The sequence below is a fragment of the Pseudophryne corroboree genome, chromosome 9, assembly GCF_028390025.1.
Source record: "Pseudophryne corroboree isolate aPseCor3 chromosome 9, aPseCor3.hap2, whole genome shotgun sequence".
In the NCBI taxonomy this organism is placed as follows: domain Eukaryota; kingdom Metazoa; phylum Chordata; class Amphibia; order Anura; family Myobatrachidae; genus Pseudophryne; species Pseudophryne corroboree.
In genome coordinates this window covers 226,792,765-226,806,599 of record NC_086452.1, presented here as the reverse complement: position 1 = coordinate 226,806,599, position 13,835 = coordinate 226,792,765, and the positions used below count along the sequence as shown (strand labels likewise).

The 13,835-nt window shown below is 45.7% G+C and overlaps 1 protein-coding gene across 1 annotated transcript in view; it reads left to right on the top strand.

Moving 5' to 3' along the window:
- Positions 1–13,835, top strand: part of KIF14 (kinesin family member 14) — a 292,379-nt gene that overhangs the window by 258,651 nt on the left and 19,893 nt on the right. Inside the window, exon 25 of the mRNA XM_063940137.1 lies at positions 3,381–3,565. Within this exon, the coding sequence (XP_063796207.1) occupies positions 3,381–3,565 (185 nt within the window). The remainder of the gene's footprint in view (positions 1–3,380; positions 3,566–13,835) is intronic.

The window sequence follows — 13,835 nt, the reverse complement described above, 5'->3', positions numbered from 1 at the left end:
GGAAAGGGGGGATTTGATGGTGTATCTAGACATAAAGGCTGCATACCTTCATGTTCCCATTTATCCACCCCATCAGGCGTACCTGAGAATTGCGGTACAGTATTGTCATTACTAATTTCAGGGTAATTGGCGGAAATTATGGTGCTCCTACGCAAGCAAGGAGTCACAGTTATCCCATACTTGGACGATCTCCTATAAGGCGAGATCAAAAGAGCAGTTGTTGAACAGCGTGTCACTTTCGCTGAAGGTGTCACAGCAACACTGCTAGTTTCTCAATATCCCGAAGTCACAGTTGGTTCTTATGACTAGTCTGCCCTTCTTGGGTATGATTCTGGATACGGACCAGAAAGGGGTTTACTTTCAGATAGAGAAGGCCCAGGAACTCATGACTCTGGTCAGGAACTTTTTGAAACCAAGACCGGTGTCGGCATCGCTGCACCCGAGTCCGGGGAAAATCATTCCCTTCGGCAGGTTCCATGCGAGGTCTTTCAAATGGGACCTACTGGACAAGTGGTCCGGGTCACATCTACAGATTCATCAGTTGATCACCCTCTCCCCCAGGGCCAGGGTATCTCTCCTGTGGTGGCTGCAGGATGCTCACCTTCTATAGGGCCGCAGGTTCGGCATTCAGGACTGGATCCTGGTGACCACGGACGCGAGCCTCCGAGGTTGGGGAGCAGTCACACAGGGAAAAATAAAATGTCCAAGGTCTTTGGTCAAGTCAAGAGACTTGTCTTCACTTCTTGGAATTAAGGGCCATATACAACACCCTACGTCAGGCGGAGACTCTACTTCGCGACCAACCGGTTCTGATCCAGTCAGACAACGTCACCGCAGTAGCTCATGTAAACCGCCAAGGCGGCACAAGGAGCAGAGTGGCGATGGCGGAAGCCACCAGAATTCTTCGCTGGGCGGAGAATCATGTAAGCGCACTGTCAGCAGTGTTCATTCCGGGAGTGGACGACTGGGAAGCAAACTTCCTCAGCGGACACGACCTACGTCCTGGAGAGTGGGGACTTCATCAGGAAGTCTTGGCACAGATTGCAATTCGGTAGAGACTGCCACTGATAGACATGATGGCGTCCCGCCTCAACACAAAGCCGCAGAGTTATTGCGCCAGGTCAGGAGACCCTCAGGCAGTAAGCTGTGGACGCCCTAGTGACACTGTGGGTGTTCCGGTCGGTATCTGTGTTTACTCCTCTTCCCCTCATACCCATGGTGTTGAGGATAATAAGAAAAAGAGGAGTGAAACCAATTCTCATTGTTCCAGATTGGACACGGAGGACCTGGTATACAGATCTGCAGGAAATGCTCACAGAGAATCCGTGGCCTCTTCCTCTAAGACAGGACCTGCTGCAGCAGGGGCCCTGTCTGTTCCCAGACTTACCGCGGCTGCGTTTGACGGCATGGCGGTTCAACGCAGGATCCTAGCGGTAATGGGTATTCCGGAGGAGGTCATTCCTACCCTAATTAAGGCTAGGAAGGAAGTGACATTGAAACATTATCACCGAATATGGCGAAAATATGTTTCCTGATGTGAGGCCAGGAATGCTCCTACGGAAGAATTCCTTTTGGGCCGTCTGCTTCACTTCCTTCAAACTGGAGTGAACTTGGGCCTGAAATTAGGATCGATAAAGGTTAAAATTTCGGCCTTATCCATTTTCTTCCAAAAAGAATTGGCTTCTCTTCCTGAAGTACAAACGTTTGTGTAGGGAGGTACTGCATTTTTAGCCTCCTTTTGTACCGCCGGTGGCGCCTTGGGACCTTAACGTGGTGTTACGGTTCCTTAAGTCTCATTGGTTTGAACCACTTAAGTCAGTGGTGTTGAAATATTTCACCTGGAAGGGGGTCATGTTGTTAGCCTTGGCTTCGGCTAGGCGAGTTTCGGAATTGGAGGCTTTTATCACTAAAAGCCCTATCTGATTGTCCATATGGATAGAGCGAAATTGCGGACCCGTCCTCAATTCCTGCCAAAGGTGGTCTCATCCTTTCATATGAACCAACCTATTGTCCCTTGATGTGGTCAGGGCTTTGAAAATGTACGTGGCCAGAACGGCTAGGATCTGCAAAACAGAAGCACTGTTTGTCCTGTATACAGGCAACAAGGTTGGCTGCCCTGCTTCAAAGCAGACTATTGCTCGCTGATCTGTAACACGATTCAGCTGGCGCATTCTACGGCAGGATTGCCGTTGCCTAAATCGGTTTAGGCCCATTCCACTAGGAAGGTGGGCTCTTCTTGGGCGGCTGCCGAGGGGTCTCGGCACTACAGCTGTGCCGAGCTGCTACTTGGTCGGGGTCAAATACCTTTGCAAGGTTCTGTAAGTTTGATACCCTGGCTGAGGAGGACCTCCTGTTTGCTCAATTCGGTGCTGCAGAGTCATCCGCACTCTCCTGCCCGTTTGGGAACTTTGGTATAATCCCCATGGTCCTTACGGAGTCCCAGCATCCTCAAGGACGTTAGAGAAAATAAGACTTTACTTACCGCTAAATCTATTTCTTGTAGTCCGTAGAGGATGCTGGGAGCCCGTCCCAATTGCGGACTTCTTCTGCAAGACTTGTATATAGTTATTGCTTACATAAGGGTTATGTTATAGTTTATTGGTTGAACCGAGGCTATGTTGTTGTTCATACTGTTAACTGGGTAGTTTATCACAAGTTATACGGTGTGATTGGTGTGGCTGGTATGGATCTCGCCCTTAGATTTACAAAAATCCTTCCTCGTACTGTCCATCTTCTCTGGGCACAGTTTCCCTAACTGAGGTCTGGAGGAGGGGCATAGAGGGAGGAGCCAGTGCACACCCAGAATCCAAAGCTTTCTTAAAGTGCCCTATCTCCTGCGGAGCCCGTCTATTCCCCATGGTCCTTACGGAGTCCCAGCATCCTCTACGGACTACGAGAAATAGATTTACCGGTAAGTAAAATCTTATTTCTTTTCACCTGCATCAACACAGCTGCGATACCTCCTACTTGCCCATTCCCTCCTTGGGGACTGCCTCTGGGTCATTCCTGTCAGTACTGTCACAGGTAGTGAGCAGGCTTCCCTGTGCCTTCAGCGCTATAGTGCGCTGGATTACTCAAATTTTAGGTGCTGAAATGCCTCTGTGAATTGATCTATGTTGTCATGTATAGGAAACTAGTTGTTTCAATTACTTGAATCGGGAGCAGGAGTCTTTTTGTTTGTCTGTTTTTGTTTGTATTTGTAAACGAAAGAATACAAACATCATTTATTTTAAAGCATAATAAACAATAAAGAACTTGTTAACTGGGATCCAAACAGCAGTAAAATAGAGTGAAAATATTTTTCTTAAAACTGCGTTAATTAACAAACATCAACTACATGGGATGTGTGCACTTCATTTTACCTTTCTGATTCTTTCCAGTGTTCTTGGTTAATCATGCGGCTCAAACACATAGCGTGCGGCTGACCTCTGCCTTTCAACAGCTGGTTGTATTAACCAAACATTGGTTGGAGCTTTTCCCAGATAGTCGGGAGACTTCAAAGGTTGTGGATAGCTTGGCCCTGTACATTAAAAAGCTGGGAGGATACCTGCAGCTGCTCTTACAGGTAACATGAGCACTATAGTTATGTACTATAGCGCAATAAACATTTTATTTCCAACAATAGCCTATGATTGTTAATGCTTGGAATTAGGCAATGTTTTCTTAAAGAGATGCCCTGTTTGTGAATTTTGTCTTGATTCACCTGGGGCAGGTAAAACTGGTGCACAGAGAAATACACAGCTACCTGCAGCAACCAATAGGAGTCTTTCTTTTCTAGTAAAACCAACATCTAATAGGTTGCTATGGTTAGTAGCACCATATTTCAATATGTTTGTTTTCTTTTATAATGCTAATATACAAACTTACTAAAGAGCTGCGTATACTGTATATTGCTATATATATATGTATGTGTGTGTGTGTGTATATATATATATATATATATATATATATACAAACAGATATGATATAGCGCTGATTAATATCAATCAGAGTATTTGACATATATAAATAATGTGTATATATAAATACACTTAGCGTGTGTCCATATGGTAGAATCACATCATCTTCTTATTGATGCTACAAGTGTGCACTAGATCCTCGTTATATTATTAGGACCGCAGCTCCCCTTCCAGCAGTCCGAACTCCTCCGGAGAAAAGATATCTGTCAATAGAACATATATAGGGGGCGCTCCATAGTGCATAAAAACCTTTTTATTTTTAAAAGTATACACAGAGTGTTAAAACCAACTGTTTTATATTCGTACCAGAAGGCAACCAGTGTGGGCTGGTTACCACGTGATTCCAATCAATGATCAATAGGTATAGCAGGAACAAGTGTCAGACGGTCGTACCGGAAACCTCCACCCACCGGCGGCTGATCTCCCCAGACTCTCGGGCAGGAATCACACACGTCCCCGACTCCTCGCTCAGCAATACCAACGATCCTCTACGTCACCAGACTCCGCCCCAACGCGTTTCGTCATAGACTTCGTCAGAGGACTGGAGTCTGTGACGTTCAGATCCATTATAAAGCGTTCAGTATCATAAATGTGTAAGCAACTACACCTGAGCTGCAGGCTGTCGTTTCATTCTAGTGTAGGCATAATACGATTTAAATATTCCAAGGTGCTATAAGGATGCCTGATGTTGATTAACTATAATTAACTATCTTAATGGCATTGATTACAACTCACCATTAAGGGTGTATATACTGCAGAAGCAGTATTACCTCCGTTTTTTCATAGTTTAACCAATTTATCCGATTTACAAACCACAGTGTGCAGCTCGGTTTACAATATATCCGATAAGGTGGAGACATTATCCAGAGGCTATAGTAATACAATATAGAGATAATACATACAACCAGAGTTTCATACTTAACATCCAATTATTGAGTATATGCAAAAAAAAAATATATATAAAAAAATGTAAAAATATATATAAGAGTATATGACCCTAAGAACCAACAAGAAGAAAGGAAAAAGATATATTGATATATTGAGAACAGGACTGGGACAGGCCCTGTATACGGCCATTCCTCACACGAAAGGTATCAATAGTGTGAGGAATGTATTATCACACGATCCTGAACTAAATAATCCTTTAGTGAATTTTATTTGTGACTGCCTTCACTATGTATTGGTGCATAATTATTTCACGTTCCTGGATGACTGGTATATCCAGTCGTGCGGGACAGCGATGGGCACGATTTGTGCACCAAGTCTAGCGAATATATATATGGGTGAGTGGGAAAATTCATCATTAGGGCAATTTGCGGATCACATCATCTTATTTAAAAGATTTATAGACGATATTCTGATAATATGGAAGGGGGATGAGGAGCTGTTGCAAACATTTGTTAACACCATCAATATCAATGAATATAATTTAAAGTTCACACATAAGGTGGACAAATATAAGATCGAATTTCTGGATCTAATTCTTGATAGTACTGAATCTGTAACCACTGGAAGAATCAACACATGCACATTTTTTTAAAAAGTGGATTGCAACAGTTACCTGGACTCTTCCAGCTGTCATTTACCAAGCTGGAAAAGAAACATTCCTTTTTCTCAGTTTACTAGACTAAGACGTAATTGTGCCAACTTGGATAAATTTGATGAACAAGCCTCAATATATACAGAGAGGTTTCTAGATCGAGGTTACCCATTAGGTTTAATTGAACATTCAAAAAAACGAGCAAGGGATAAGGATAGGCAAGATCTACTTGTATATAAGGATAAAGCAGGAAGTATGGAGTTGGAGAAAAATAAAAACATATGTCCATTTGTCACAGACTTTAATAATGAAGCAGGAGATATAAAAATGATACTTAAAAAGAACTGGCACATTTTACAACTAGACCCTGTATTAGGGGAACATCTTCCTAACCATCCAGGGGTTTTCTATAGGAAAGCAAAAAATGTCAAAACAATGGTATCACGAAGTAGGCTAGAACCCCTTAGAGAGAAAAAGGAAAAACATTTTTTGGACGACCTCAAAGGCAGCCATGCATGTGGCAGCTGTAAGGTGTGCAAACTCCTTGATAAGGAGAAAACTGTCTTTTATGATAAAAATAAAACTAGAACATACCAAATTAACAGCTTCATTCATTGTAACTCTACTCATGTAGTATACATGATTATATGTCCTTGCGGATACAGATATATAGGTAAAACAAAAAGAATGTTAAAAATACGCATACTTGAACACACTAGAAACATAAAAAATCAAGTCACCAATCATAGTGTTCCGCGGCACTTCAAGGAACACCATTCTAGTGATCCCATGAAGCTCCGTTTTAAAGGTATTGAACACATAAGTGTGAATAAGAATGGTGGAGATAGGGACCTAGAATTGGAACGAAGAGAAACGTTCTGGATACTCACTCTCAAAACGCTTAAGCCAGAGGGGTTAAATGAAGGATTTGAGATCACTCCATTTCTTAAATGAATTTTTGAAACGAGACTCTAGCCAATTTCCCCTATGTACTGTTTTACTTAATGTCCCAGTCCTGTTCTCAATATATCAATATATCTTTTTCCTTTCTTCTTGTTGGTTCTTAGGGTCATATACTCTTATATATATTTTTACATATATTTTTACATTTTTATATATATATATATATATATATATTTTTTTGCATATACTCAATAATTGGATGTTAAGTATGAAACTCTGGTTGTATGTATTATCTCTATATTGTATTACTATAGCCTCTGGATAATGTCTCCACCTTATCAGATATATTGTAAACCGAGCTGCACACTGTGGTTTGTAAATCGGATAAATTGGTTAAACTATGAAAAAACGGAGGTAATACTGCTTCTGCAGTATATACACCCTTAATGGTGAGTTGTAATCAATGCCATTAAGATAGTTAATTATAGTTAATCAACATCAGGCATCCTTATAGCACCTTGGAATATTTAAATCGTATTATGCCTACACTAGAATGAAACGACAGCCTGCAGCTCAGGTGTAGTTGCTTACACATTTATGTAAATCAGATACTGAACGCTTTATAATGGATCTGAACGTCACAGACTCCAGCCCTCTGACGAAGTCTATGACGAAACGCGTTGGGGCGGAGTCTGGTGACGTAGAGGATCGTTGGTATTGCTGAGCGAGGAGTCGGGGACGTGTGTGATTCCTGCCCGAGAGTCTGGGGAGATCAGCCGCCGGCGGGTGGAGGTTTCCGGTATGACCGTCTGACACTTGTTCCTGCTATACCTATTGATCATTGATTGGAATCACGTGGTAACCAGCCCACACTGGTTGCCTTCTGGTACGAATATAAAACAGTTGGTTTTAACACTCTGTGTATACTTTTAAAAATAAAAAGGTTTTTATGCACTATGGAGCGCCCCCTATATATGTTCTATTGACAGATATATATACACACACACACACACACACACACACACACACACACACACACACACGTGTGTGTGTATATATATATATATATATATATAAAATATATATACACTGTGTGTATATATATACTATATATGTGTGTGTGTGTATATATATATATATATATATATATATATATATTTGTATATACTGTGTGTGTGTGTGTGTGTGTGTGTGTGTGTGTGCGTGTACATATATATATATCACTGTCTCAACACAAAATCTGAACCTTAAGGACTAGGAAATTGAAATTTGGACTGTAGCTTGCTTTTGTGACGTAGGTACCCACTAAGGGGATTTTTCCAAATTCCACCCGCAAAGGGGTGAGATAATTCCCCCCTCACACAGGAGAGTTAAAACAGCCTACCCAGCTGGTGCTATAAAGACTGCATGGTGCCAGCGATACCACGTCGCGGAGTGGGGAGGACATACTGCTCTGTTCCTGGACTTCCTTGCAGTGACAGTTGCAGAGCACTCCATTATTCAAATAGGGAAGCTACATCAACTGCCACCCCTCAACACTGTCAAACATGGCTGGGTGTGGCTTCCCTATTTGAATATTGGACTGCTTTAAAACTGCCACTGGTAAGGAAGTGTAGCCTTATGGTTCAGGAGATTTTGTGATAACTCAGTGGTATTTGCCTTTTATATCAGATATAAGTCCTTAACCAACCTATTTCCAGTCAGGAGAGGATAGTGTCTCAGTTATCAGAGGTAACCTGTCACTTGAACAAAACGTTGCTGAACCTCTCAGAGAGCAATAGGAGAAAAGGAGACAGATATTTTGACTCTTAAATGCATTAAAAGAAAGCTTGATAGTCAGCAGCTGCTTATCTGTTGTGTAGAGGGTACCTACAGCTCTCCCAGTGACCTTTTAAGTGTTGTGCGAAAATCTTTACCTTTGAGCCCTAAGGAGAGTGAGAAGCTAAGCGAGGAGATCTAGAGCTCTTTGGAATAGAGTCAACATAACTCTTCAAACCTTACATATTTAACATACAGCGGGCGGAGCTTGGCCTGTCGTCCCAGCATTTACAGCACTGAGCAGGGTAGTATCAGAGGTGGGACGGGGCAGAAAAGGAGGTGGATTATTCTCCTCAGCGCCAGTTTTTTTGACAGCATCAATCTGGGGAAGACCCACCCTGAGGTGCGGCCTTACAAATTTTGTAGCGGAGCACAGGTATTCAGCTAGTATGTTATATAATATATATATTTCTGCAACAGGGTACATAGGTTTCCACAGTGAAACATCGGGGTGTAGAGTGGATCTGGATCCGGAGGCACCAACAGGTAAAGCTTGAGCTGTCCCAGAATGCAGCAGGGGCCTCCTCTATAACCCCCGCCTCCAGACACTGTGAGCTCAGTTTTGAAGTAAACAGGAGGGCTGTGCTGGCAGCCCTGAAAGCTTGTACTTTTAACAAGAAATCTGATTTATTTTTATTTTTCTTCTGGCCTAGCAGCACTGGAAGTCTGGGTGACTTCAGTGCTGCAGCTCCATCACCTCCCAAGCGGCGCCGCATACTCCTGCTGGCCTGTTCCCAGGTTCTTGCTGAGGGGACATCCGTGGACATAAGCACAGTCGCGGACTGCTCTCTAGGATCACGTGGCTGCTACCGGGACCGTCTGCAGTCTAGGGAGGTGGACCGCGGTGCTGGCGTGAACACTATCACCGAGCAGAGGCCCGACTAGACCACCAGGGCAATAGGAGCACAGGTCAGGTGCATTAACACCTACTTTAATAAGGCTTCATAGAACCTGGGGTGGAAGGCTAGCATCGGGGAGGCAGCACTTGACCTGTAGCCCCTCCCCCTGCTCTGGGCACCGTCTACTGCATATTTCCTACCCTAGAGCTGCCTCACTTCCCTCTCTGAGGCTCTGGGCGCCATCTTACAGCATAGAGGCAGCAGATCTCCGGGATTGCTGGGATAAGGTCTCTCTGTAAAAACGCCTGTATACAGGACTGCTTTTTACAATACACTTGAGTATCCTACCTGTCTTCTCAGACAGCGTTAGTAGAGAATTGTGTACATTGCAGATTATATTTTACGAGTATTCTGCTATATCCTCTGGTCTCCGGACCGCGCTGTGATATAAAAGTCCAGTTCAGCATTATTGTAGTATAATTTCTGCATTGCATGTGACTGTGTTTGCCTATACTGCTGTGTACTGTAGTTTCACTTTCAGTGTTTCCCAGCTATAAATGTCACTGTATTCTATACCCTGGGCTAGGTACGTTTGGGTCAAGAATTATAGTTATACACAGATTTCTCTAACGTCCTAGTGGATGCTAGGGACTCCGTAAGGACCATGGGGAATAGATGGGCTCCGCAGGAGATAGGGCACTTTAAGAAAGCTTTGGATTCTGGGTGTGCACTGGCTCCTCCCTCTATGTCCCTCCTCTAGACCTCAGTTAGATCCTGTGCCCAGAGGATGAAGGGCGCACTGCAGGGAGCTCTCTTGAGTTCTTTGCTATAGAAAGCATTTTTGTTTTGGATTTTCACTTTTTTACAGGGAGCACTGCTGGCAACAGACTCCCTGCATCGAGGGACTGAGGAGAGAGGGGCAGACCTACTTAACTGATAGGATCTGCTGCCTCGGCTACTGAACACCATTAGCTTCAGAGGGGGTGAACACAGGTTCGTCCTGGGCGTCCACCCCCGAAGCCGCGCTGCCGTTCTCCTCACAGAGCCAGAAGAGCAGAAGCAAGAAGACATCTCAGGCGGCAGAAGCCTTCAGCTTCACAGAGGTAACGCACAGCACTGCAGCTGTGCGTCATTGCTCCACATCACCTCACACACTCCGGTCACTGTATGGGTGCAGGGCGCAGGGGGGGGTGCCCTGGGCAGTAATAGTTACACCTCTTGGATGGCAAATAGGTATATACATGTACAGCTGGGCACTGTACATGTATATAATTGAGCCCCCGCCATTTTTTCACGATTTTGAGCGGGATAGAAGCCTGCCGCCGAGGGGGGTGGGGCTTCTTCCTCAGCACTCACCAGCGCCATTTCTCTCTCCACAGAACGCTGAGAGGAAGCTCCCCGGACTCTCTACTGATTACACACGGTGAAGGGGGTTTAAAAAGAGAGAGGGGGGGCACATAATTGGCGGGTACAATATAATACAGCGCTACTGGGGGAAAAACATTCTGTGTTGGTCTCCAGGTTGTTGCGCTGGGGTGTGTGCTGGCATACTCTCTCTCTGTCTCTCCAAAGGGCCTTTCAGGGGATACTGTCTTCAGAAAAAGTTTCCCTGTGTGTGTGCAGTGTGTCGGTACGGGTGTGTTGACATGTTTGATGAGGAAGGCTCGCTAAATGTGGAGGGGGAGTGCTTGAATGTCAGGTCGCCGTCGGCAACGCCGACACCGGACTGGGTGGATATGCTAAATGTCTTGAATGCAAATGTAAATCTGCTGCATAAAAGATTAGACAAGGCTGAAGCTAGGGATCAGTCAGGTAGCCAGCCCGTGCCTGTCCCTGGGGAGCCAGAACCTTCAGGGTCTCAAAAGCGCCCCGTATCCCAGGTCGCTGACACAGATACCGACACAGATACTGACTCTAGTGTCGACTATGAGGATGCAAAATTACAGCCGAAGGTGGCAAAAGGTATTCGGTACATGATTATTGCCATAAAGGAGGTTTTGCATATCACGGAGGAACCCCCTGTCCCTGACACGAGGGTTCACATGTATAAAGGGAAAAGGCCTGAGGTCACGTTTCCGTCCTCATTTGAGCTAAGCGAATTATGCGAAATGGCTTGGGAATCTCCAGATCGGAGACTACAGGTTCCCAAAAGGATTCTCATGGCGTATCCCTTTCCACAGAAGGATCGGATACGATGGGAATCTGCGCCTAAAGTAGACAAGGCGCTGACACGCTTATCCAAGAAGGTGGCACTGCCTTCTCCGGATACAGCTTCCCTCAAGGATCCTGCTGATCGCAAGCAGGAAATCACCCTGAAGCACATTTACACACATTCAGGAACTATAGTTAGGCCGGCCATGGCGTCGGCCTGGGTTTGTAGTGCTGTCGTGGCATGGGCAGACTCCTTATCTACGGAGATTGACACCTTAGATAGGGATACCATCCAAATGACCATGGAGCATATCAGAGATGCTGCCTTGTATATGAGGGATGCTCAGAGAGACATTTGTTTACTAAGCTCTAGAATAAACGCTATGTCTATTTCTGCTAGGCTGGCTCTTGTGGACCCGGCAGTGGACGGGAGACGCCGACTCGAAGCGGCATATGGAGTCATTGCCGTACAAGGGGGAGTAGTTGTTTGGAGAAGGCCTCTCGGACCTAGTCTCTACTGCTACGGCTGGTAAATCAAATTTTTTACCTTATGTTCCCCCGCAGCATTCTAAGAAGGTACCGCATTATCAAATGCAGTCCTTTCGTTCCAATAAAAACAAGAAGGTACGTGGATCATCCTTCGTTGCCAGAGGTAAAGGCAAGGGAAAACGGCTGCACTCAGCTAGTTCCCAGGAGCAGAAGTCCTCCCCTGCTTCCGCAAAGTCCACAGCATGATGCTGGGGCTTTCCGGGTGGGGTCAGATCAAGTGGGGGCACGTCTTCGTCTTTTCAGCCACGTCTGGGTTCAATCACAGGTGGATCCCTGGGCAATAGAGATTGTTTCCCAGGGATACAGACTGGAATTCGAAGACATGCCCCTCGCCGGTTTTTCAAATCGGCTCTGCCAGCTTCCCCGTCAGAGAGGGAGCTAGTGTTATCGGCAATTCACAAATTGTACATTCAACAGGTGATAATCAAGGTTCCTCATCTCCAGCAAGGAGAGGGTTATTATTCATCCCTGTTTGTGGTACCGAAACCGGATGGTTCGGTCAGACCCATTCTAAATCTAAAATCCCTGAACCTGTACTTGAAGAGGTTCAAGTTCAAGATGGAATCGCTCAGAATGGTCATCGCCAGCCTGGAGGGAGGGGATTGGATGGTGTCCCTGGACATAAAGGATGCGTACCTTCATGTTCCGATTTTCTCCCCTCACCAGGCGTTTCTGAGATTTGCAGTACAGGATTGTCACTACCAATTTCAGACGTTGCCGTTTGGTCTTTCCACGGCCCCGAGAATTTTGACCAAGGTAATGGCGGAAATTATGGTGCTCCTGCGCAAGCAGGGAGTCACAATTATCCCGTACTTGGACGATCTCCTTATAAAGGCGAGATCTCGGGAGAAGTTGCTGGACAGCGTGTCTCTGTCCGTGAAGACGTTGCAGAGGCACGGTTGGATTCTCAATTTACCGAAATCCCAGCTAGTACCTGCAACGCGTCTGACCTTTTTGGGCCTGATTCTAGACACAGACCAAAAAAGAGTTTTTCTTCCGGTGGAGAAGGCTCAGGAGCTCATAGCCCTGGTCAGGAACCTTTTAAGGCCAAAAAAGGTTTCTGTGCATCATTGCACAAAAGTTCTGGGGAAGATGGTGGCTTCATACAAGGCCATCCCCTTCGGCAGGTTCCATGCGAGGACCTTCCAATGGGACCTATTGGACAAATGGTCCGGGTCCCATCTACATTTGCAGAAACGGATCACCCTGTCTCCCAGGGCCAGGGTATCTCTCCTGTGGTGGCTGCACAGTGCTCACCTCCTAGAGGGTCGCAGGTTCGGCATTCAGGACTGGATCCTGGTGACCACGGACGCGAGCCTCCGAGGTTGGGGAGCTGTCGCACTGGGAAGAAATTTCCAAGGTCTCTGGTCAAGCCTAGAGACTTGTCTCCACATCAATGTCCTGGAGTTAAGGGCCATTTACAACGCCCTACGCCAGGCAGAGGAATGGCTTCAGAACAAACCGGTTCTGATTCAGTCGGACAATGTCACGGCAGTGGCTCATGTAAACCGCCAGGGCGGCACAAGGAGCAGAGTGGCCATGGCAGAGGCGTCCAGGATTCTGCGCTGGGCGGAAGGCCATGTAAGCGCGCTATCAGCAGTGTTCATCCCAGGGGTGGACAACTGGGAGGCGGACTTCCTCAGCAGGCACGACCTGCATCTGGGAGAGTGGGGACTTCATCAAGAAGTCTTCACACAGATCGTGGATCTGTGGGAACTGCCTCAAATAGACATGATGGCGTCCCGTCTCAACAAAAAGCTAAAGAGGTATTGCGCCAGGTCAAGAGACCCTCAGGCGGTAGCGGTAGACGCTCTGGTGACACCATGGGTGTTCAGATCGGTCTATGTGTTTCCTCCTCTGCCTCTCATACCCAAGGTGTTGAGATTAATAAGACTAAGAAGGGTCAGAGCAATTCTCATTGTTCCAGATTGGCCAAGGAGGACTTGGTATCCGGATCTGCAAGAGTTGCTCACAGAAGATCCGTGGCCTCTTCCTCTAAGGCAAGACCTGCGCAGCAGGGGCCCTGTCTGTTCCAAGACTTACCGTGGCTGCGTTTGACAGCATGGAGGTTGAACG